This window comes from Monodelphis domestica, chromosome 7 (assembly GCF_027887165.1).
Source record: "Monodelphis domestica isolate mMonDom1 chromosome 7, mMonDom1.pri, whole genome shotgun sequence".
NCBI lineage: Eukaryota > Metazoa > Chordata > Mammalia > Didelphimorphia > Didelphidae > Monodelphis > Monodelphis domestica.
The window spans coordinates 158679908-158707386 of NC_077233.1; the positions used below are offsets into that span (position 1 = coordinate 158679908).

Here is a 27479-nt window from a genome sequence, read left to right on the forward strand (position 1 = left end):
TTTCTCCCCTCAACTACTTGCAGTTTGACTTGTGTGATTTCATCACTTACTTGAAATTTCTGTCTCCAAAGTTAAGTTACGTATTCATTGCTAAATCTAATGGTCTTTTTAAAATCTTCATGTTCATTCCTCAATCATTGTACTGCATTTTACCACGGTCTATTTTTGTATTCTCTCTCTTTTCTGGATTTTTTTGATATATGATCTGTCATGGTTCTTGTCCTACAGAGTCATTCTTCATCATTTGTGCAGTTAACTTTTTCAACATCAAGAACTTCTGTGATTTTCTTAATAACTTTATTTTAATTGTTGTATTGATAACCACATATATTCATGCCTATGTGCAGTAAAGAAAAAAAAGGAGAGATGTGAGCATCCAAGTTTATGGAGTGACTAGTATCCTAGTATACCCTTCACTGATATTGTTCATTTGACTGTCATGAAGAACTCCGTGTACATTTATTGCATATTTTCATTGTTTGCCTTTATAACTTAAGTTTTATGGTGAAGTTCTGTCCAAAAATGTAGTGCAAATGCTTTGATCTCTAAGCCCAAGCATGCCAAGCTAGTGATGTGGCTTAGTGAGAAAATAAAAGTGTTGGATAAATTTAATTCTGGAATATTTGCAGCCATTGTAGGCTAAAAGACCTATAAAGATCCCAATTGGCTCACAAAGCAGATGTCAATGACAGATTATTTAAACCGGTAAATCCTTTACAATATCCAAGGCCATCTACCAGGAAGGACAAGAGTGGCAGAGGTGATGTCAAGACCTTTATAGTCTTGGTATCTTCCATCCGCAATGACTAAAGTTCAGCAATCTCTTCCTTGGTTTTCAGAGGGCAGCCAAGGTGGAGAGATTTACAGCAGTGGAGTACAATGCCCTCACATTGCCATCTGATACAGTGGAAGGTGAGATTAAGGTTAAAAATGTTTTAGTTTTAAGAATTTTATTTTCTGTACAGTATTTATAGCACAGTAGATTTCATGTTTGGGGAAAGTTAATTATCATCTAAAATCAGACAGATTCTGAAAGACACAAATGCTTATTTAGGGCTTCTTGCTGGTGCCTGAGGAGTCCAAGAAAACTTCCATTTCTTGCTAGCCATCTAAGTTGTCTTGGGATGGACAATTATTTCACCCTGGCTTTATATTGGTTTTGCCACTCCAGAAATCATTTTTAGGTTTTATTTTAATGTTTAATGAGTCCATGCCTTTATTCCTCCATCTTGGCTCTACCTCCCAGCAAAAATAATTTTTATATACTCAGTTTTACTTTTTTTTTTAATATATTGTTACCCCCAACAGAATATAAGCTCTTTGAGAATAGAAACTATTTCATCTTTGTTTATCCCTAATATTTAGCACAGTGTTTGACAGATAGATGCTTAAGACATGCTTATTTGTGGATTAAAATTTAGGGAGAGGAATATTTTGTTTTGATGTATCAATCACTTAACCAACAAACAACCTCTATATAATACACTTTCATTAAAATTGTTGATTGTGACCAAGAGACTAATTTCCTTGAGGGATTGGACTGTCTTTTACTTTTTTTTTATATGCCCACTGCTTAGTATAGCCACTGGCTCATAAATGCTAATTAAGTTCCTATGAAAGGGAAAAAAAAAGTTTTTTGTAACCTTAGTCAAATGTAACCACAAGATTTAGCCATTTTATCCAAAATTTATACAAAAATACAACTGTCATGTTCTTTATGGACATCTTCGCTATGTTCAATGTTCTCTGTTCCTTCAAATGATTCTTAAATAACATGGACTCAGGACCCTTCACCATCAACTGTGTTTCGCTGGGTACCCAAATTCCTTAAGTTATGACATGCAAAGATGATCACAGTGTTCAACCCTTCATTCATCCCTTCTTTTGTTCCTTTTTTTCCTTACTTCCAACCAAATAAAACAAGTATTTCCATGTACAAAGAAAATTGTACATAAATGATTGTACATAAATGAATTACAAATCTTTTAAATGTTAGCTTTCTTTTCTTCATATCTACTTAATAAGTACCATCCACAAGTGTCCTAGACCCTTCCCACCCTCTCTGCTTCACAGAAGGTATGTTGCCCAGGAGACCAACATGTGCTATAAATTAAATCTTTCGGGAGGTGGAGTCAAGATGGTGGTATAGATAGAGGCAATGAAAATTCAGACCTCTGAAAACCATTCCTTCCTAATTAAAAACCTAATGCTCCTAGGGGACTGAAAACCAAACCTAACAACAGGACAGAGCCAAGGAACCCTCCTGTTGGACTCAACTTAAAAGGTACATCCCCAAAAAGCCTGAATTTGAGAACACTTGGGTTTAAGGGGAAGGAAGAAGGAAAGTCCCGGGACCCCTTCCCCACCTACTGTACTGAACCTCCAGCAATGGTGGGAATCTCTGGGTGGGCAAGGGCTCTAGTCTGGAGGGAGTATCTTGTGGGCAAAGCTGTGCCAGGCTCAGGGCTTTGAACACAGGCAGTGGGGAAATAGTTCTAGAAGATGCACAGAGCAGGCAGCCTAGATGCAGCTGTGACACTCCATATTGCCCACCCCCCTTTTCCTGAGGTTTTGGCCTCAGGGCACTTCCATCTCAGCAAGTTCAACTCCATTGGGCTTAATCTAATCAAGTCTTCAGAGGGCAGGGAAGCTCTAGCTCCAACGCCCCTCCCCCACAGACTGCTCTGAGAGCCTTGCTAAGCTCCAATAGTGAAGGTTGATAGAAAAGTTCAAACCCACAGATCCTGCATATAATGAGAGGAGCAAGAGTGCAGGCAACTAAAAAAGGGGGAAAAGAAGGGGCAACTATGAGCAAACAACAGAAAAAGCAAAAAGAAATTACAATCAACAGCATCTATCCAGGCAATGAACAAAGAGCAAATGTAACAGAGGAAGATCAAGGAACACCAAGCAAAATCACAGAAATTCCAGTGAATTGGACACAGGCTTTTGAAGAACTCAAAATACAATTCAAAACACAATTAAGAGAGGCTGAAGACAACTGGGAAAAGAACTTAAAAAGCAAGATACATTATCTGGAAACAGAAAACAGTGTCTTGAAAATCAAAATTAATCAGCTTGAAAATGAGGCAAAGGAGATGAAAGATGAGGCAAAGAAGATGAAAGATGACCTCCAAAGAAAATCAGACCAGAAGGAGAAGGATGACCAAAAAGACAGGGATGAAATTTAGTCTTTAAAAACCAGAAAAGAATAATTAGAAGAAAGCGACTTCACAAGGCAACAGGAAACTATAAAACAAAATCAAAAGAATGAAAAAATTGAGGAAAATATGAAGGGTCTCATTCAGAAAACAGAAGATTTAGAAAATTGTTCCAGGAGAGACAACTTAAGAATCTTTGGTCTACCGGAAGACCATGACAAAAGAAAAAGCCTGGACCTCACCCTCCAGGTAATTATCCAAGAAAACTGCCTCAACATTCTAGAACTTGAGGGAAAAGTGGAGATTGAAAGAATCCACAGATCACCTCCTGTACTTAATCCCCAATGGACAACACCCAGGAATATTATAGAGAAATTCAAGAACTATCAGACCAAGGAAAAAATATTACAAGCTACTAAGAAGAAGTCATTCAGACACCATGGAGCTACCGTGAGGATAACACAAGATGTGGCTGCAGCTACACTGAAGGACCAAAAGGCATGGAATATGATATTCCTGGAAAGCAAGGGAACTAGGTCTACAACCAAGAATCAACTACCCAGAAAAAGTGACTATATTCTTAGAGGGGAAGTATGGTCATTTAATAAAATAGAAGAATTCCAAGCATTTGTAAAGAAAACACCAGACCTGAACAGAAAATTTGATGCCCAAACACAGAAACCAAGAGAATCATCAAAAGATAATTAAGAAAGGGGGAAACAACAAAAATAAAACAAAAGAAACCACTTTTTTAAAGGGACCCAATAAGTTAAAATGTTATGTATCCCTATAAGAAAAGAGGATATTGGTAACTCTTTAAAATTGTTATTATCACGTGGGTACCTAGAAGATTATACTTAGAGGAACAGTGACAAACAGTATAGGATGAAATGCCAAGACATAAATATGTATATAAATATATGTATGCATAAATATATGTATATACATATATATGTATACATACAACTAGAGTTTTAAAAAGAGGTTAATACTAAGAGAAATGGGAAAAGAAATGAAATGGGGTAAATTTATATGTCAGAAAGAAGTGCATGGTGGGAGGGGAGAGAACCTCAATACACTGGAAGGGTAAAGAGTTTGGAGATAGGAAATACTCAATTATTAAGTTCATTGAAATTGACTCAAAGAGGGAAGACTAGTCAAAGACATTGGGGCAGAGAATTGATTTGCGCCCTATAGGGAAGCATAAGGGTAACAAATGGACTTTTGGGGAAAAAAGCAATAAAAGGGAAGGAGAGGGTGGGGGTAGTTTAAAAATACTATAAAGAAAACAAGAAGAGAATAAGAAGGGTCGGGGGTAGAAAGGGAAGTTAAATAAGGATGCGAATTAGGGGGACTGATTAAAAACAAAACAGTGGTGTAGAAGGAAATAGTGAAAGAAGAAAAGGCAGGACTACGAGTGGAAATCAAAATGCTGGGAAATATACAACTGGTAATCATAACTCTGAATGTGATTGAAATGAACTCACCCATAAAATGGAAGTGAATAACAGTGGATTAGAAACCAAAAGTCTACCATATGCTGTCTACAAGAAACACACATGAGGAAGGTAGACACATATAGGATAAAAGTAAAAGGATGGAGCCAAATCTATTGGGCATCAACTGATAAAAAGAAGGCAGGAATACAGTCATGATATCTGACAAAGCCATAGTAAAAATAGTAAAAAAAAAAGAGATAGGGAAGGTAATTACATCCTGATAAAAGGCAGTATAGACAACGAGGAAATATCCGTACTCAACATGTATGCACCAAATAGCACAACATCCAAATTTCTAAAGGAGAAACTAGTGGAGCTCAAGGATGAAATAGATAGAAAATCTATACTAGTGGGAGACCTGAAACTTCCTCTATCAGAACTAGATAATCAAACCAAAAAATAAGAAAGAGGTAAGCGAAGTGAATGAAATCTTAGAAAAATTAGAGTTAGTAGATATGTGGAGAAAAATAACTAGGGACAAAAAGGAATACACCTTTTTTTCAGCAGCACATGGTACATTCACAAAGATTAACCCTGTATTAGGGCGTAAAAACATCTCAAACAAGTGCAAAAGAGCAGAAATAATAAATGCAACCTCAGATCACAATGCAATGAAAATAATAATTAATAAGGGTATATGGAGAGGCAAATAAAAAATTAATTTGAAATTAAACAATGTGATTCTCCAAAATCTGTTAGTTAAAGAACAAATCATAGAAACAATAATTTCACTGAAGAAAATGACAATCCCTTCAAAATCTATGGGATGCAGCCAAAGCAATACTCAGCAGGAAACTAATGTCTTTGAATTGATATATTAACAAATTAGGGAGGGCAGAGGTCAATGAATTGGGCATGCATATTAAAAAAAAACTAGAAAGTGTACAAATTAAAAATCCTCAGATGAAGACTAAATTAGAGATCCTAAAAATAGAAGGAGAAATTAATAAAATTTAAAGTCAAAGAACTATTGATTTAATAAATAAGTTTAGAAGCTGGTACTTGGGGGCGGGGGGAACAAAACTAGACAAAGTACAGGTCAATCTAATTTAAAAAAGGAAAGAAGGAAACCAAATTAACAGTATCCAAGATGAAAAGAGAGACCTTACATCTAATGAAGATGAAATTAAGTCAATCATTAAAAATTATTATAAAAATAAATTAAATCTTTCCTGCTTCACTTTTCAGTTGACCGTCTGGAGGTAAAATTCGCAACTTATTCTTCCAGCATTAATTTTGAGGTTGTGTATAATCTCTACTGGTTCCACTCATTTCATCACCATTCACTGTCTCTTATAGTTTTTTTCACGTTTTAAAAAAATCAGGTTACTCATTGCTTCTTAGGGTTCTGTAGTATTCCATCACAGTCATATATCAGTTTGTTTAGCCATTCCTTTCAATTTCTAATTCTTTGCCACCACAAAAAGAGTCGATATGAATATTTTTAAACATATGGATTGATTTCCTTTTCCCCTGATCTCCTTGGGAAACAGATGTAGAAATTGCTGGGTTTTGTAAGCCTCGGAATGTAGTTCCAAATTTCTTTCCAAAATAGTTGGATCCGTTGACAGCTCCACTAACAGTGTATTAGTATCCCTAGTTTTCCACATCCCCTCTAACATATGTCATTTTAGCCAGTTTTATAGTTATGATGATATATGTCTGAGTTGTTTTGATTTGCATTTCTTTCATCAGTAGTAATACAGAGCACTTTTTCATATGCCTATATGTATGGCTTTAATTTTTCATCCAAAAATAATATGTTCTTATATTTTGCCTATTTATCAACTGAGAGATGACTCTTATTCTTATAATTTGACAATGTTCTCTATATATGTTAGATATGAGATGGCTATCTGAAAGGCTGTCCATAAAAATTTTCCCTAATTTTCTGCTTTCCTTCTAATGTTGGTAACAGTTTCTTTATTTGTACAAAAGCTTTTCAATTTAATGTATTCAGAATCATCCATTTTACATTTCACAATGCTCTCCATTTCTTGTTGACTCATGAATTGCTCTTATTCATAAATCTGATATATAATGTTCCCTGTTATAATTTACTTATGGTATCCTTCTATGTCTAGATCATGTATCCATTTTGAAATTATCGTAATGAATGGTATAAGATATTGTCATATACCTGTTTTCTGTTAAACCAGCATCCATTTGTTTACGTAATTTTACCAAGTAATGACTTCTCACTCCCAACACCTGGATCTATGCTTTTGTCTTAAAACAAGGTTACTAATAACTAATAATCTATTGCTGCTGTTTATTTTGTGTCTGTTCTGTTCCATCGATGTACCTTTCTATTTCTAAGCTAGTACCAAATATTTTTTGATAATTACTGCTTTATAATTAATTTAAAACCTAGACCCTCCTTCTTTTGCATTTTTAATTCATCTTTTCTTCCTCCAAGTTAAATTTGTTATTATTTTAACTCAGTAATTTTTTGGTAACTCAATTAGGATGGTGTTGAATAAGTAGATTAGGCTGCATTATAATTTTAATTATATGGGCTCCAATTATTTAAATCTGACTTTTTTTGGTGAAAAAAGCATTTTATACTTAGTTCATATAGTTCCTGGGTTTATTTTTATATGTACACTTCCAGATTTTTATTCTCTCTGTGGTTATTTTAAATGGACTATCTCTATCTCTACTTAAAGGTCTTTGTTAGTATTATATAAAAATGCTGATGATTTATGTATATATTTACTTTATATCCTGATACTTTGCTAAAATTATTGATAGTTTCAACTAACTTTTTAATTTAATCTCTAGATTCAATACCAATTCAGTACCATCATGCCATCTGCTAAATAGATTATTTTATTACCTCTTTGCCCATTTTGATTCCTTCAGATTATTTTTCTTCTTTTATTGCCATTGCTAATATTTATAATACTCAGTGGTTGTTTTTAGGTATGACATTTCCCCCAATTACATTTAAAAGCATTTTCAACATTTTCAAAGAATGTTGGTCTCAAATTCTTTCCCTTTCTCCCACCCCCTTGGTCCTACCCTCTCTCTTGAGAATCTAAGCATATAGATTTTACATGTTTCATCATGTAAAATATTTTTCAATATTAATCTTTTTGTGGAAGGAAACTCAAATAGGAAAAAAATTGCTTTGGTTTTGATTTTGACTGAGCTCGGTTCTGTGGAAGTAGTGGGCATTTTATGGACATAAGAAAAGTGAGGGGAGTTGATAGAAAAGAAGACAAATTGAGATGGTACATGGTCAGTAACTAAACAGGGATAAATAGGATGGAATGTAATACACATTAATAATCATGGTCCAAAATTTCTTACAACAGATCTCTCTAATAAAGGTCTCATTTCTCAAATACATAGAGAAATGAGTTGAGTATATAAGAATACAAGTCATTCCCCAACTGATAAATGTTCAAAGAACTGGCACTTCTCAGACACTGTAATTAAAGCTCTCTATTGTTATACAAAAATACTCTTAAATCACTATTATTTAGAGAAATACAAATTAAAACAATTCTGAGGTACCACTTCACACCTATTGCATTGGCTATTATGACAGAAAAGGAAAATGGAAGAATTTGGAGGTAGTGTGGGAAAGCTGGAACATAAGAGGGATCCCATGTGTCAGCCTTCTAAGTTGTTATGAAGTGAAAAATTATTTCTTGACTTTTTATGTGTTATGTTGCTCTAGAATTCATTTTGAGGCTTTATATCATTGCTTTTTGGAGGGTAATTTGGTAGAAATCAGATAGATTCCCCTATCTTCTCTGCTATTCATCTCTAATACTCCATTAAATAATATTGGTGATGAAAACATCCATGATCTTGATCTCATTGGGAAGGTTTTTAGCATTTCCCCATTACAAATAATACTTCTAACTCATTCTTCCTTTATATGAGATAGTTGTTTCATTTTACCTTTTCCTGGCCTATTTCATTATTATTTCAGTTCATTCCATTGTATTCACCTCTACCTCAAGTCTTTTATCTATATATGCCATTTGATAGTACCCAGGTAATGATTTCATTCTTAAAGGTTATAGATGACATTTTCCCATATATGAATTAAAAGAATTTGACCTTTTTGGATCACATATGATTGGTCTTTTCTATTTACCATGGTATAATTCTTATAGATCAAATTTTCTACTGACTTCTGGTATTTTCTCTAAGAATAGTTGAAATTCCTTTTGTTCATTAAATATACATTTTTCTCATTTTATAATTATGCCCAGTTTTACTGGCTATATTATTTATTTTAAGACCAGTTCTTTTGCTCTATGAAACACTGTATTCCATGTCCTGAATTCTTTTCATGCTCAGCAACAAAGTCTTGTGTTTTTCTCATTGTAGGTCCAAAATAGTTAAATTTTTTTCCTCATTGCCTATATTATTTTGGGAGCTATGGAGCTTAATGTTGATGCTCCTTGCATTTTCATCTTTGGGCCTTTTTGAGATGGTGATCTATGGATTCTCTCAATTACTCTTTTACCCTCTGATTCTAGAGTTTCTGGGCAGTTTTCCTTATGATTTCTTGGCATCTGTTTTCTAGACTCTGGTTCTCTTATTCTGATCGTGTCTCTCCTTGATTAGTTGTTTTTGTGATAGTGTTTTCAATTTATTTGGTTCTCCTTCATTAGTATGTGTTGTCTCAGGAAGTCATTAGCTTCTCTTGTCCTTCAGACTGACTCTCTTTTTCCATTTGGGTAACTTTTCAATATTTTCTTGATTTTCAATCTTTTTTTCCTTTTAATTTTTCCTCAACCTTTTTCATTTTGTTTTTGAGGTATTTTCTAAGCTCTTCCATATTTGTTTTTGAACTTGTGGCCATGTATAGTGTTTCTTTGCTGTTTTTGAAGTTGGCTTTTTTATTTCACTTTCTGTGAGTTTAAATCTAGGTCTTTTCTGCCCCCATAATAGCTATTAATAGTTGGGCTCTATCTCCTTTGCTTGCTCTTTTTATTACCTTAAATTTTATCTGTCAAGCTAATAGACTTAATTATTGACTTAATGCTATTTCTAGAGTTCCTAGAGTGGTGGGAAGTTGAGACTTGGGTTTCAAGTTTTTTTTTTGTTTGTTTGTTTTATTTCCTGAACCCAATTTAGTTATTCCCGTTTCTACAATCTAGGTCCCCATATATTCCCTGGACCCCCACTCCAGCCCCAGTCTGTGATTGACTAAAGGTGCTTCAACTAGTGCAGAGACCTTCCTCTCTGGACATTTAGCTTCATTTCCAGCTCCTATCTATTTTTACCACTCTTACCACTAATTCTATAGACTTATTTTTGGTTATGTTAGAGGGAGAGGAAGCTTCATACCCTACTCCAGCATTTCCACACAATCCTCTTGTCTCAATATATGCTTTCACCAAAGAAAGTACATTACTTATTTCCCTTTTGATGCAAAGAAATATCCTTAGCTGAAACATCATATTGCTGAATTTTGTGTTTGCAGTCCAACAAAGCTCCCAAGGGCTTCTTCAGATAAACTACTAATTATGACTCACTAATTTTATAAACTGTAATTCACTAATTACTTTTCTTATTTTTCCTGTATTTCTTTTTTTAAGGTTAGGCATTTTTAAAAGAGATTTGCTGGTGATTACACAGCCAGTAAGTATCTTTAGGAGGCTTCCTGGTTCCATATCCAACATTTTATTTTTAATTCCATTTTGGCTCTTGAGAAATAGACTTTAGGTGATTTATCATGTTTGTAAAACATTAATACAGAAGAACTTGGAAATGGCAAATGTACATAGTACTTAGATGTTTCTAATGTTCAAATCTAAATTTTTAAAAAAGTTTTTATTTCCTCATATTTCTAAAAATTTCCCTTTAAAATTATTTAATTAATTTAGAATATTTTTCCATGGTTACATGATTCATGGTCTTTCCCTCATCTACTCCTGGACCCAATGAGCCACTGGGTTTTACATGTATCATTATTCAAAATCCATTTCCATATTATTAATATTTGTAATAGAGTGATCATTTAAAAACAATATCCCATATCATATACTCATCACACCATGTGATCAATCATACATTTTTCTTCTGCATTTCTACTCTCACATTTCTTTCTCTGAATGTGGATAGTGTTCTTTCTCAGAAGTCCCCTCAGAATAGTACTGGATCATTGCATTGCTGCTAGTAGAGAAGTATATTACATTGGATTGTGCCACAATGTATTGGTCTTTGTGTATAATATTCTCCTGCTTCTGCTTCTTTCATTCTGCATCAATTCCTGGAGGTATTTCCCATTCACATGGGATTCCTCCAGTACATTACTCCTTTCAGCACAATAGTATTCCATCACTATCAGATACCACAATTTGTTCAGCCATTTTCCAATTGAAGGACACCCACTCATTTTCCAATTTTTTTGCCACCACAAAGAGCATTATTTTTGTAATAAAATATTTATTTTTGTACAAGTCTTTCCTCATTATCTCTTTGGGGTACAAACCCAGCAGTGGTATGGCTGGATCAAAGGGCAGGCAGTCTTTTAAAACACTTTGAGCATAGTTCCAAATTGCCTTCCAGAATGGTTGGATCAATTCACAGTTCCACCAGCAAAGTATTAGTGTCCCAATTTTGCCACAATTCCTCCAACATTTATTATTTTCCTTTACTGTCATATTGACCAATCGCTAGCTATGAGGTGATTTGCATTTCTCAAATTATGAGAGATTTAGAACATTTTTCATGTGTTTATTGATAGTTTTGATTTCCTCATCTGAAATTTGCCTATTCATGTCCCTTGACCATTTATCAATTGGGGAATGACTTGATTTTTTTTTTGTACAATTAATTTAGCTCCTTAAAAATTTGAGAAATTAGACCTTTGTCAGTGGTTTTTATTATAAAGATTCCCCCCCCCCCCCCAATTTGTTGCTTCCCTTCTAATTTTGCTTGCTCTGGTTTTGTTTGTACAAAAACTTTTTAAATTTTATATAATCAAAATTCTTCATTTTACATTTTGTAATATTCTCTATCTCTTGCTTAGTCTCAAATTCTTTTCTTTCCCATAGATCTGGCAGGTATACTATTTTATGTCCTCCTAATTTACTTATAATTTTCTTTTTTATATTTAAGTCATTTACTCATTCTGAATTTATCTTGGTATAGGGTGTGAGATGTTGATCTAAACCTAATCTCTCCCACACTGTTTTCCAATATTTCCAGCAGTTTTTGTCAAATAGAGTTCTTGTCCCAAAAACAAGGATTTGGGGATTTATTATACACTGTCTTGCTGGGGTCATTTACCACAAGTCTATTCCATTGATCCTCCCTTCTGTCTCTTAGCCTGTACCATTTTATTTTGATGATCACTGCTTTATAGTACAGTTTAAAATCTGGTACTGCTCACCCCCCTTCCTTCATATTTTTTTCATAGTTCCCTTGATATTATTGATCTTTTGTTTTTCCAAATGAACTTTGTAATAATTTTTTCTAATTCAATAAAAGAGTTTCTTGGCAGTTTGATAGATATGCCACTGAATTAGTAAAGTAATTTGGGTAGGATTGTCATTTTTATTGTACTAGCTCGTCCTATTCCTGAGCAATTAATGATTTTCCAATTATTTGAATCTAGTTTTAATTGTGTGGAAAATGATTTTGTAGTTTTATTCATTTAATCCCTGCATTTGTCTTGGTAAATAGATTCCTAAATATTTTATATTATCTAGGGTGATTTTAAATGGAATTTCTCTTTCTAACTCTTGCTGCCGAGTTGTGTTGGATATATATATATATATATATATATATATATATATATATATATATATATATATATAACAACTTTGCTAAAGTTGTTGATTATTTCCACTAGCTTTTTATTTGATTCTGTAGTATTCTTTAAGTAGACCATCATATCATCTTCAAGGAGTGATAGTTTAGTCTCCTCAATACCTACTTTAATCCCTTCAATTTCTTTTTCTTCTCTAATTGCTACTACTGGCATTTCTAGCACAATGTTATATAATAGAGGTGATAATGGGCATCCTTGCTTCACTCTGTAACAGTTAAAATTTTTTGGGGGAGACTGAGGCATGTAGAAATTAGTTTCTCTCTGCAAGGAGTATTATATTTTTATGAGGTTTATTAAAGGTTAAGGATTAAAGAAAATACAGGATAAGAAAGCATGTGACTAGGCCAGAGAGAGGCCTAGACACAACCTCACCTACATTATGAAAAGAGCTGCGTCTGCTTGCAAACGGAAACAGGAAAGAAAAAAAAGAGGCCAAAAGGGCCTTTCCACTCAGGTTAAATACCTTCTCCATCTCGGCCCCCGTGAGAATTCAGTGAGATTACAAAGCATTTTGGGGGAGTGGAGCAAGGGCTTCTGGGGATTGCAGTCCAGAGTTCGTGTCTATTTTTACAACTCCTGATCTTATTGGGAAGGCTTCTAACTCTAACTTATCCTTATTGAAAATGATGCTTACTAATGGTTTTAAATACATGCTCTTTATTATTTTGAGGAATGGCCCTTCTATTCCTATACTGTCTAGTGTTTTTCAATAGTATCTTTCCCCCCTCTTAATAGAGTAAGCTATCTTTTTATGAGACAGAAAGAATATAATAAAAGTTTAAGATTAATCAAAAAGAGGATATTTCCATTCTAGATAGTTGTATTCTCAAGTCTCCCTTTTTACAAAATTAATTTATTTTTTTACATGACAATGTGATTTTTAATAATTATTTTCTGACATTTTGTTAACCACATACTCTCCCTCTTTATCTCTCCTTCTCCCTCTCTGAAATGCCAGGTAATATGATATAGGTTGTATTTGGTCTATCATGTCATACATATTTCTGTGTTTATCATGTTGTGAAAGAAGACATATATCATTTATGCCAAAAAATCCCCAAAAAACTTCATAAAAGAGATTAAGAGAAAAATGGTGTTTGCTTCAATCTACATTCAAGATTCTATACTTTTTTTCTATGGTGGTGAATAGCTTTTTTGTTATGCATCTTCTGGCATTGTCATGTCTCCTTGCATTACCGATAATAGTTAAGGTATTTACAGTCAACATACATTACATTTTTAAAGTTCTTTCTTAGAATCCATCAATCCCAAAGGTTAGTTAGTTGGGCTTAAGGGTCTTGCCCAAGGTCTCATAGCTAGGAAGTGTCTGAGGTCATATTCAAACCCAGGACCTCCTGTCTCTAGGGTGTGGTACTCTATCCACTCAATTGCCTACCTACCCTGTCACTCACTCTTTCCTAAGTCATCTTGATTCTGGATTTTGCACATGTAACTCATGTTGTTCATTTTTAAATCTGTTACATTTCAGTTTTCCAACTTTTCTTGGTTAAGCTAGAGATAGTATTAACCTTTTGATATGAAATATCCTTTCCCTTTCCCCTTTCTGACATTTTAAAGTATGCATTTTCTTTTTTTTTTTGAAATTTTAAATTTAAACTATATTTTGTGAAATTTTTTCTCTACCTATTTAGAACTTGGAGTTCTTTGCAATTCAAAAATTTGAATAAGTATTTAAAAAATATTTTTGGGAAGTGTTTCATGCATAGTGAAATGTTTTCTGTTGTTGGAATCCCAGAAATTCTAATGTTACTACTTCTTAATCCATCTTTCTAATATGTCAGCTAAATGAACACATGAAAGAAAAATAATTTAGTAAGCTCTTATGATGTGCTAGGCACTAAGCTAAATGCTTAGGACACAAATATATAAAAAGATTCTCTGTCCTCAAGTTGCTCATATATTCATAGAGATTCCTATGGTAGGGAATCGTTGCATAGGAGTGAGAGAAATGAATAGAGCAATAAATTAAAGTGCCCTTTCCCAGAGCAGTGATATTATTCATTTAATTATTTTGGCCAAAGAATAAGTTGGAAAATGGGGAGTTAGTAGAGGGAATATGCCCAATGATAGGGAGATGGTAGGAAGGCCTGGTTGGATGTGATGCTAAGGTTATTTGTAGCCAGCAGTTTAGATTAAAATAGTTCTCATTTTTACTTTTCTCCCCAGTTCCTCAAAAATTATTAGCAGTGTCCCATCTTGACCACTTTTTAAATTCAAATGATCTGAGGTATTAATTTGTTTGACCCTGTAAATATAATACTTTAATTTATACTCATGAAGGTACCAAACATATGGGCAAGTCCCAAAGTGATTTTTTTGAAATATGAGTTGATTAATGTCTTCAGGGCCTGTGGACCTGTATCCTGGATGAGTAAGGGATAGAGTTCCAGATCTTTTTGTGGCAAAGATTCTTGTCCTCATGGGAAAAAGAAAAGTGGCACCTGGCATATGCTTACCTTACTAATCTTGGTTTTCTGTTCTCTGTTAACTATTATTTATGTTGTATCTCAGTCTTTTTTCAGGACATTTATGATCTGAGTATGATTTCAACTTCCACATTGTTGGTTTGCCATTTTGTCTTCAAGGAAACTAAAAAAAACTGTTTGTGTATTTGTAGTGGCTCTTGTTTATTTCTTCCATAATTACTCATTTCTAGCCTCATTTTCTCCTGTGATTTGTTTTAATAGAATTCTAGAGGTTCTAGAGGGGGAACTGAAGTTGTAGGTAGTGCAGTTCATGCCCCTTAATATTTAGTAAGAAAAATTTAGTCCCAGAGAAATTACCTGTAGTTAACAAGGTAATGTGGGGAATCAAGCTGAGATCTTCTAGCTTAAAATTCAGTGTTATTTCTGAGAAATCACTTTTTAAATTTTATTTTTTATTTTCTTACTATTTTAAACTTTCTTTTAAATCTTTAGAATCTATTATTCATCTAGGTAAAGAAACCTTTAAATTTCATATGCTATTTTATTTATGATTTACAGACACTAAAATTTGCTGTTTGTACTATAATTTTTCTTTGGTTGGTTTATTGTCTTTTTAAATATACTTAAACTTTCTCCTGTGAATTTGTTTTAATAAACTTTATTTTCCCTCTTTCTTTTCCCATTTTTCAGTAACTTCTTGAACAGATTACAAGCCTTCATATAGTTTAGAAGTCCTGTTCATTGCACTTTCATTGACAATAACAGAATCTTTTCTTTTCATGTTTGATAGCTTGGAGGAATTATAGCAGAAGTGAATATAGCTGAACATTCAACAGTTATTACATTTATGGATTATCATGATGGATCTGCTACATTCCTTTTAATAAATCACACCAAAGATGAGATTGTTGAATATAAACAAAGGTAAGTTATTCATCAATAAAAGTTCTACCCAGTTTGTTACAAAAGACATTGATCCTGTTATAACTCCTACAGACTTTGAAAGTGGAATGGTTTGAAAGCAAACTTTTGAATTAGTGTTGGATCTTATACTGTGTAAGGGAATACTTAGAAAGAAATCTAGAAAGATAATTTCCTACCAGATTCAGCAATTCAGTTCAATAGCTTTTCATTAAGTACCTTTTTTGTGTAAGATATTTTATTATATGCAAGGCATGCAGAAAGAACAAGTAAATAATTTCTGCCTCAGAGATTTTATATTCTCCTAGAAGAGTAGGAAAATATATTCAACAATAAGAAAATATAAAGTAATGTGTGAAGGTATAGAGCAATTGTTTCAGAAAATAAAAAATGAGTTGAGTGAAAGAAAACATTACTTCAGCTAGGTTTTGAAGGAAGTTGAGAATTTTGAGGAAAGATATGCATACAAACTGTGTAAAATCCTTTAAGTAGAAATGGCAAGATGCATGTGGACAGCAGAGAATATAGATTGGAAAGTTATGAGGGATGCTGATTATTACCAATATTATTTAACATAGTATTAAAAATGCTAACAATAGTAATAAGAGAAGAAAAAGCAATTGAAGGAATCAGAATTGGGCAAAAGGGCAATAAAACTATCTCTATTTACAGATGGCATGATGACATTTGTGGAAAATCTTAGAGATTCAACTGAAAACCTTCAACTGATAGTTGAACCTATCAGCAATTTTAACAAAGTATCAGAATATAAAATATAGCTGAATTATTTTTGGTTTCTGCCTCTAGGCTTGATATTTCATTTTCAATGGGGTTGGTAAGCAGAGGGGGAGGAGTAGGTTAGCAGAAATGGAGAGGTTATGGGCACTCCAGCAGAGGGATGAGAGGTAAGGGCAGGGGGAGTGATGGGTGGGTTTGGGTAGTGGGCAGGGAAAAGCTGAGCAAGGTAAGAGAGAAGGTAGCTATGGCAAGAGCAAGGAGGCTGGGTAGGATTAGATATTGAGGGCTTATGGAGAGATGGATAAGGGTGGTGGTGGGAGAGATAGGTAGAGTAGGGGGCGGGATGGCTTGAATAGGGGGCAAGGATGGGTTGAGTATGAGCTGAAATTCTGTAGGGCAGGATGGGTCAGAGACTGAATCAGCTCTGATAATAAGGGATTATGGAGAGATAAATCTCTCTTCTTATTCTGGCGGTTTCTCAAGCTTTTCTCAGTGCATTTTATATAAGCCTTGAGCTCCTTGAAACTCTCCTCCAGCTTCTCCTCAACATCACTTGAGGTATTTTCAAGTTGTCTTTTAAGGTGAGCTTTTAGTTCAGCTTTGAACTCAAGATTGGTTGAGTAGTGAGCCACCTTCTCTCTTTCCTTTCTCAACTCACTCATCCCTCCTCCTGCCCCTACCTCTCATCCTTCCTCTTCTGTTCCAGCTACCCACCCCCATCCAGCCCATTTCTCCCCCTGCCCCTTCCTCTTGTCACTCTGCCAAAGTGACTACAACCCCTCCATCTCAGCTAACTTAACTTCTCCTCCTCCCCTTACCTGTCCCATTGAAAATGAAACATCAAGCTTAGAGGCAGAAACCAATAATAATTCAGTTAAAACCTTATTCTCCTTGAAGGAAGTACCCATCTTTAATAAGAATGGACATGTAGTTTCTCTCTTAGGCACCATTCACCTGCCCAGGATATTGGGAGATTCAAACAAAATTTGCATTCCTTTGAAGATGTGCCTATTGTAGTTACTAAAAAGCTAGGGAGCGTTTACCAGGCATATGACCCCATGTAGATTGATACTGAAAATTTGTTACAAACTTTTTTTGACAGAAAGGGAGAAAAATAAAAACATCTGTCTTGTTGAGTAGATGACATTGACTTGCATTTTACATACTTAAATTCTTATATAATTTATTATTTTTATTATGTATTTTAGTTGTCTTGTTGAAATTGAAGACATGCTTCCTCCTGGCAAAGCAGTTTTATACACTTGGAATGATCCCATAGGTACTAGAAAACTGATCTGGAAATGTGGAAAGAGCCGTGGTGAAGTAACACAAAAAGATGTAAGCATTTTTATTAAATTACAGAGTTTACATTTGAAATTTATTTAGATATCCTTTTTTTATTAGATCCCTTATTCTAAAGATACAATCTTCTAGAAAGGTTACAATGTTGAATGTCATATATAATCTTACAAAATGGTGACTTTTGGAAGGAAATCAAAATGGTTAAAAAACATGATTTTTTTTCCTTCCCCTCATTTTTTTTGTATCTTATTTTACAGAATAAGGAAACTGTTCTTCAAAAAGTACATTCCAAGTTAACCACATGTATTAGACATATTTTCTGTGTCCTATATGAAATTGCCTAAGAAGGAATGCTTGAATATGCTTTGTGTTATACTTTTTAAAGTGGCCATGTGCAGAATCATGACTATACTTTAGTTTCTGAAATAATGTTACCATATTTAATTTTTTAATATTTGATTTGAGGCTTATCAAGGGCATTGAAATCATATAATTTCTTTTTGTGATGATTAGGAGAAGAAACACATATAGGTATTTTTTTGCCCTGCCAACATGGGTGACTGAAAAAGGTTTAAGAAGGAGTAGAATCGAATAAGAAAACAAATTAACTAGTTATACATCACATCTATTTAATTTTACTTCTAATTGCAAGCTTTCATACATGTCACACCAAAAAATAATTGGGAAGATATAAGAATATTAAGCTTATTTTAGACCTCCTGAATATTTTTAATACAGTTCCTTTAGTTCTATTTATATTCCTTTCTGAAATTAATACCACGGAAAAGTGGTATGAGATGATTCATTTTTTAGAATATTCAATATTAAAGTTTCTTCTAAATAGAGATGTTTCTCTTCATTAACTGGAGAAAATAATTTAAAATTACTTCCATCTTATAGTTCACATTTTAGCCTGTGATATTAGCATATTAATTATTTTGATCCAAAATGAACTATTATTATAAGGAAATAGGTAGTAAAATTATAATTTATTTTTTTTAAACTAAAAAACCTTTTTATTTGACATTCTGATCTCCCATACTCTATTAACCAAAGAACATTTACATAAAGTAGATTGAGATATTCTATAGAAATAGTGGTTCTTGGTCTCATTCTTTTATTAGCTTGCTTTGTGACCCAAGGCAGGATGATCCTCAAAACAAGTCCTGTTTAAATTCAATATTACATACATTACAACTTTCACATTATCAGAGTATTCTTTGGTGATAAAAATAATAGTTTAAGTGTGTTAAATCCCTCAATAAAATTTAGCCTATTTAGTATATACAAGAGGGTTTTTTTTTTCTGTTCTAAAGGAATACTAATGCCATACACTTTAAAGATTGAGCATAAAGCATGAGACTGTCACCTATTGTCCAATTTCCATGTTAAAGCATTTGTTGTAATTTAAAAAATAGAGACTTTATAAGCTAGTTTTTTCTTGCTGTAATACCCAGTTAGTCATTAGTCACTTCCCAAATAAAATGAATGTTATTAATGATATTAATGTCTTTCTAAGCTAATTTGTCTTTTTTTTTTTTTTTGCTTTGTTATAGGACATGATGACACCAATAACTTTGGGTGGGAAGAAGACCATTTATTTAGTTTCATTTTTTGAAGGCTTGCAACGCATTCTTTTATTCACTGAAGATCCCAAAGTATTTAAAGTGACTTATGAAAGTGAAAAAGCAGAGTTGGCAGAGCAAGAAATTGTGTTGTCATTACAAGATGTTGGAATTTCTTTGGTTAACAACTATACAAAACAAGAAGTAGCCTATATTGGCATCACAAGGTTAGATATAGCATACATAAATATATGTTTACAAGTGAAATTATTGGTGAATAAATAGTCAATATTTCTATAAATGTAGATTTTTAAATTTTAAAAGAAATTAGTTTTTTTAGTTTTCATTTATTCATAATAATTTTAGTTTGAAAATATTTTGGAGAATGCCATGTACTTTTTGAATTAAGAGAAGATACCACAGAGTTAATTAACTAAAAGATCTCTCAGATAACAATCCCTAATTCTAACACTTATTTTAAATAAGTTTATTTTATTAAATATAACATCTATTATAACATGTAATTATAATAATATCAGATTTTAATTATATAACATCTTGAATAAATCTACAGGTTATGATAGAGTGCTAGATTTGGAGTCAGGAAGAAGACCCATATTCCTGAGTTCAGATCTGGTCTCAGACACTTCCTAGCTTTGTGACTCGGGGACTTGTTCTCATTTACCTCAATTACCTCATTTGTAAAGTGATCTGGGAAAGGAAATGAAAAATTACTTCATTATCCTTGCCAAGAAAATCCCAAATGAAGTAAAAAAGAGGTGGACACAGCGCCTGCACAAGAAAAGCAACAAAAATATAATATTTAACCAAATAACTATTAGAAATTAATGTTAAATTAAATCTTTCTACTGTGAATAATTCAATTATCTTAACTGTCCATTTTCAAGATTAATGAGTCTTAATAATTATATAGATCCTCCTTTTTTAATTTATGCATTTCAGTGAGTTAAATTATTTGTGTTGAAGGACAACTAAGCATTACACTGTATAGAGTTCAAGGCCTGGAGTCTGAAAGACTAATCTTCCTAAGTTCATATCAGGCCTCAGACACTAGCTTGTGTGATCCTGAGCAAGTTACCTTACCCTACCCTGTTTGCCTCAGTTTCTTCATCTATAAAATGAGCTTGAGATCAAGATGGCAAACTACTCCAATATTCTTGCCAAAAAAGGCCCAAATGGGGTCATGAAGAGGTAGGCAGACAGCACTGAAACAACTGAAGAGCAATAAAAATGTATTAACTATATTTTAAACATTGTAAAGTAGCTTTAACTTTTCATTCTTATATCTGACCTAGAAAATAGTCTTGGTGTAGCATTGATAGGGATTATATGAATTCAAATGGAAGTTTGCATCTTGTTTTCTCAGAAATTCTATATTTTATGTCATATAAAGTTGTGCAAATTATCTTGACTCAAAAATTATGAAGTATGCAGCAAATTTTAAGGCTTTTATAAAATTCTCATTCATATTACTCAAAAGTTGTTAAATAATCGGTCTTTATGTTGATACTTTAAAATATTTTCAAAAATTAAATGATATATCATTTATAGTCCTGAATTTTCTCCTTATTCCTCCATCCATCATCCATTTAGAAAATTTAAAGAGAAAAAAAAGCCTGTTAACATAAGTATTCCTCTGTTATCTGTTTCTGAAGAAAGGGAGGGAAAGAAGTATGCTTAATTTAACATTCTTATTCAATCATAATTATTAAATGCTTATTAAAGCAGTGTGAAAATTGCGAAGGACCATTTTAGAATGAATATAAGTATGATTTTTATGTTAATCTAATGATTAAAATAAAAGATACCACTATTTTGTGCCAGCTTGTAATAGCAACTTATTAAGTCTTTTTACTGACAGTTGTGTTCTTTTGTCATTAAATGGTAATATGCTATATTTGAAAATTGTTTTTAATTTTGTCATTAATAGTGTTTTCTTATTTTTCCCAATAAGCTCGGATGTAGTTTGGGAGACAAAACCAAAAAAGAAAGGAAGATGGAAACCACTAAGTGTAAAGCAAACTGAAAAATTAGAGAGAGAATTTAAAGAATACATTGAGATTTCACCTTGTGAAGATAAGATTATAGATTTGGAACCTTCTGTTAAGGTACAATTTTAAAATAATGATTTCTAAAATTTATTTATTTATTATTTGTCCGAATCATATGATGAATTAAAGCATTTTTATGGACAAAGAAGTCACTAAATCAATGATATTTAAGTAAAATATTTTAAAATTTGGGTTATTTTTATCTAAATGGCCATTTTGTTTATTTATATGTTTCTTTTGGTTTTTTAAGTTATTGAATTTTTTCTTCCCTGAATAACTTCTCATTAGATCTTAGTAATTTTCAAAATGAGAAAATACAAGTCTTAAGTTTTATAAATAAGGTGGATAAATACAGCATTAATTTTGTAATGTTGGTAGTAATAATTGCTATTAGGATTATATTATCTTAAATTATTTATGTAAAGTAACATATACAAATGCAATTCGCATGCTTATTTTGTGTATTATACACTTGCTGTTTTGTTATTCATAAAAATTACTATTGTGGTATTAGTAAAAAATAATTTTTGTGTTTCAGGTTTGTTTAACACCTAGTGGTAGTAATATGAAAATTTTACAACCACATATAATACCTGTACGAAGAAATTATCTGCCAGCAGTAAAAGTAGAATATAGTACATCTGCACATCAAACATCTTTCAGAGTTCAAATTTATAGGATACAGGTAAAATATTCCACCTAGCTGACAAATTTCAAATACCTCCAAATAAGACTAACAAGAAATATTGCTTTCTTATTCATTTTACTTGACATCAATGGATAGGTGTGCCATGTATAATCCTCAGGCTTCTTATTATTCAACTTAATCCCATGAATTCATTTTACCAGGATATCTTATATACATTTAACTCTTTGATTGATTTGTTTGACCATTTCCTTGTGCCTTTGTCTTTAGCAAAGTAGTTATTGATATAGTTAGATTACCAAAAATGAGTGTTGAGGAGGAAGATAGTCCTTGAGTAATACTTATATTCATAAAAAAGGAAAGAGAAACAGGGGAGGAAGGGAGAGAGAGAGATAGAGAGAGACACACACACACAAAGAAACAAAGAAAGAGGAAAGAAAATAAAAGAAAGAGGGAGGGAGGGAAGGATAAAATTGCTTTTGTTAAATTATTTCTTCTCTTATTTAATTAAATAAAATGCACAAACATCTGTAAGACTGAAGCATACTATGATAGAAAATTATAGGGTAAAAAACCAAAAATATTTGATTCATTTTTGTCTCTGGGTTACAGTGTAATTTTATCATTTATTTAATTTCTCTACATTTTATATTCCTACCTGATAAATAAGGAGGTTGGACAAAAAAGTTTTCCAGGTCTTTTCCAGCTATAAAGGTAAGACTTTACTTGCCTAACTGACATAACACAGTGTTAACATACTGTTTCTTTTTCATTAGATACAAAATCAGATTCATGGAGCTATATTTCCCTTTGTGTTTTATCCTATTAAACCTCCCAAGTCAGTCACCATGGATTCAGGTTTGTTACTTTTGTTTCAGTTTTCCATTAAAATCTGTTGTCTTTTAAAATGAAGAGATGAGCTAAAAATGGTTTTGTTATAAACTTATGCTGAAATTATTTTCAAAAACTGAGTTTCTACAAAATCACTTGTAAATTAAATTGTGTTTAAAACTAATATTCAATGAAATTGTGTATATACAAAAGAGATAAATAACTTACAACTACATTTTTATACCATTCTAATATCTATGTATTAGATATATATATGTTTGTGTATACATATATAACATACTCTTATCAGAAATGTCACTAAAATGATTGTATCAATTTCCTTTTTTTTTCTTCAAAATACAAATAATCTTTTAATTGTAAACTTGACTTGGGAACTACCTATATGTATGAATAGGTATTAGAATAGATATGGAACACGGATGTTTTCTGCCCCAACCTCTCCTTTGTATGTTAAGGGGTAAGGAGGAGCCTGTCCTTTGTATGTCTGGAGATTAATTCATTTGACAGATATTTAGAAAGCACCAATTACAGTACAGTACTAAGTTCTATGGGGGAATAAAAATATGTTTGGAGACTACATGGAATGATGGTAAAACTACTAGACTCGGAATCAAGAGACAAATTTCAGTTCTAACTCTACTAAAACTCACTCACCTTGGACCTTTATGTCACCTCACAAGACCTAAATTTCACATCTCTAAGGTAGGAGAATTGGATCTGGTGATCTTAAAGATGACTTTCAGTTCCAAAATTCTGAGATTCCATTATAATGACTCTGCTTTCAAAGAACTTGTAACTTAATTGTTGGAATTTGACAAATCGACCCAAAGTTAAATGCCCTTCCTTTGCCATTATACCCAAAGGGATTTTTGTTCTTGAAAGGCCTGGTTGATTCTTGGAATGCCTTTTTCCATTCCAGAAATGTTTTCAACAGCAGTTGAATGCTTCTGAATGTTTCTTTTAAAAAAATATCTATCCCAAAAGCATAGCTCTTAATAAACTTTGTCACCATAGAGAGTACAAATATTTGAATCTCTTACTCTTCTCAAAATACCATAGTACCTCAATATTTTGAGCCTCCTACTTCTAACAGTCATCCTCCTTATCCATAGAAATGTAGATATGTGAATATGCCTCTCCAATTTTCAGGGAGACACACACACTCTTCAAGCACTGGAAATAAGACCTGTCTTTTATTTGATCTCATACCTTTGCCTTCCCACAAGAGTTCTAGGACCATACCTCTCTCCCCTGGCTAACTTGTGAACTTAATATGATGTTAGATATATTATGTATTAAATAGGTTTTAATGTACTGACTTGGAAAGTTAATCCCTATTTATGATGTTTAATAGAAAAATGTCAATGTGTACAGTGTATAATATAGGAGAAAGAGTACTGTCAAGGAACCTGACAGATATTGTTTTTGACATATAACTGTTTGACCTTGGAGAAGTCACTTAAACTCTCTGCGCTTCAGTTTCTTCAATTGTAAAAGGAGGGATATAATAGGATCTACCAGCAAGTTCCCTTCCCCTGCCAAAAAATGGTCACACAAAGGCATAAGAAGGCCCACATAGGTGGGATTAAGGCCTATACATTTTAGTGGATCTCCCAAGACAATGGGAGTCTTTACATCCTGCCCCACTGACTAGATGTGTTTGGGCATATATCTATCCAAACTAAGAGTTACTGTATCCAGTGAGTGTATTTTTGTTAATTATATAATGATCTATCAAGTGCCTTATTTTTACCCTACTCTGAATTGAAAACTAACAAGGTGTGAACCAGAATCAGGCCTAACTTCTAATAAGAGTATTTTGGTTAGATGTCTTCTGAAGTTCCTTCTGACTGTAGGTCTGAGAAGTAATCCAGTTCTGGGTTTGGCCTGCCTGAAATGTTATTTATTTTTAGTAGTTTTGCTATGTGTGAACTGTTATAGGTTTTTTGCTTGGAAAAAGTTTTTGGTTTTGTTTTGTTTTGTTCTTTAGAGGTGATTTTTCTCCGATACTAAGCATTGATAATCAAAGAAATATAGTACCAATTGTGTAATGTTAGAATTTTAATTAGGAATTAGAATATTTCTTAATTTGAACTAATTTATTTCATGCCTTGTATCATTTGTTTAGAGTCCCTTTATTTATATCCTAAATGTCTTTTGACTACTGTGAAGAATTTTAGTAACATTTTAGAACACCAGGTTTCATGATCTATTCTTTAAAAAAAAAACAAACACCTTATTGCAAAATCTATAATAGTGATAGTATTATGAGAGGCTCCATGATATAGAGGCAAAGAGCTGGCCTTTCATTCACCAAGTTTGGTTCAAGTCCAATCTCTGACACAGAAGGCTGAGTGAAACTACTCATTTGTGAACTTTTCCAAGCAAATTTTAAGACTTTAAGTTGAAGAATAGTTCAGACAGGGGACTGCTCAGTTGGAGTTCCTTACACTATAGAAATCGTAGGACTGGCCCCAGCACTAACCCACCTTCCCAAATGTAAGAATATATTATTTTTCATACAGTAGCTATTAAATATTGGTTGTGAATACATGATAAAGTGAATTAATTAAATAATTTTATTATAAAATACAAATACTATAGTCCATTTTGGTGTGAAATTTTAATAAAATTCTTTATACTTTTAAAGTTACAAGATTCATCCAAGTACATAGAAATTTGGTAGGCATATTTCATGGATGTAAAAATCTATAACCAAGATAGTGATATAAAATGGCAATCAGTATTAGAAATGCCTAGACATAGTTCAGACATGAATGTTCCTCTTTGTGGTGACAGTATAACTTGATTAATTTCTGTAATAGTATTTATAAGACTTTTAGGACCCTGTGTAGTATAACTAATTTGGGAGTATATGAGTGACTGTTCTCTAATAATTATTTTACTTTATTTTAAATGTTTTCAGTAAAGTTAATTTCTTTGGGTTTAGATTTTGATTATTTTCTTCCTATTTCATTAGAGATGTTACTGAATATGATGTATTTTGTTTTTTTCCCATTTGGGCAAATCAGTGTTAAGCTTTTCTATTCATAATTGCTTCTTGGGAGTTTCACAGTATCTCTTTAAAGACATTAGTACAAAAATGTTACAACTATTCCTTCTATTTGGCAACATCTACAAGTTGAATATTTTCTCCTCTTTTAAGCATTAGGGAACGGGAGGGGTAAAGGAAAGAAAGAAAACTACAATTACTTCATTTAGGGAAAATTATCTGGGCTACAGACAGTCAATTCCTCTCTTCTTTCTTGCTCATTTAACATTATAAAAGAATGAACATTATTTCCATTATAGGGGAAAAGAATATAAGAGTATAAGAGGTTCAGTTGAAATATGATGATGAATCCATAAATTCTTGATTTATCATAGTTGCTAGTACTTCAGTACTAGATTTTTTGTAACTAGTACTTGTTTGGATGTTTCACTTTTTAACTTAGTACAATATAACACTTTCTCTTAAAAGTTTTTTTTTAATTAACATTCATAAGACTTTTAGCAAATCTTTAGTTTCCAAAATTCAAACTTCTGGTTTGTATATAATAGTATATTTCATATACTATTCATATAATAGTAGTTTTCAATTGACTTTTAAAATTGTCTTTATATATGATTATTACTTCTAGAAGCTTCTACAATTATAGTAAACATTTGGTACCTATATATGTAAAACTAATATTCCATCACAAAGTAGTATAACATAATTATGCTAATCTCTAATAACTTTGCAGCACCAAAGCCATTTACAGATGTAAGTATTGTGATGAGATCTGCTGGACATTCACAAATATCACGTATTAAGTAAGTATACTACACAATACAGAATTGTGTGCCTTGCTTCATTTAGAATTTTAGTTCATTTAGAGAGTAATCATAACTAATTTCCTTTATTTCCTTGATTCTTTCCTTCCCTTTACTCACTTGGATATGACCCAAATTCAGGCCTTCATCTTCTCTCTCCTGGATTATTGTAGTTGCCTGCTCTTCCATCCATCTTCTATATACCTGTGAAAGTGATTTTTTTGTGTGTATATGTGTGTGTGTGTGTGTGTGTGTGTGTGTGTGTGACCATGTAATTCCCTTTCTCATTATAGTCCAGGGATTGCCTAATTCCTTCATGATCAAATATAAGTATGTATATTTAGCTCCTAAAGACCTTCATAAAATGGTCCCCCACTTAACATAAAAACTTTATTATCTGTCACAAGACACTCCTTTTCCTCCTTACTCTGTGTTCCATCCATATTGACTTTCTTACTAACCCTTACATTTAATTCTCTAATCTCCTTTCCTTTTTATTGGCTTTCTTCAAAGCCTAGAATGCCACCTAAAAATTTAGTTCAAGCATTGCCTGTTATTTGAAGTCTTAACTAATTCCCCACAGCTGCTAGTGCTCTTCTTTCCTACTTCTTTGAAAATTTACTTTTTATTTACATACATATTTCTATGTTGTT

At 32.6% G+C, this 27479-nt stretch overlaps 1 protein-coding gene across 6 annotated transcripts in view; it reads left to right on the forward strand.

Moving 5' to 3' along the window:
- Nucleotides 1-27479, forward strand: part of VPS13A (vacuolar protein sorting 13 homolog A) — a 317263-nt gene that overhangs the window by 227121 nt on the left and 62663 nt on the right. For all 6 annotated transcript variants that reach the window (XM_007499009.3, XM_056803980.1, XM_056803981.1 and 3 more), the window contains exons 52-58: nt 15705-15838; nt 17782-17911; nt 19432-19667; nt 21416-21569; nt 22051-22197; nt 22935-23016; nt 26757-26826. In XM_007499009.3, coding sequence (XP_007499071.2) covers nt 15705-15838; nt 17782-17911; nt 19432-19667; nt 21416-21569; nt 22051-22197; nt 22935-23016; nt 26757-26826 — 953 coding nt within the window. The remainder of the gene's footprint in view (nt 1-15704; nt 15839-17781; nt 17912-19431; nt 19668-21415; nt 21570-22050; nt 22198-22934; nt 23017-26756; nt 26827-27479) is intronic.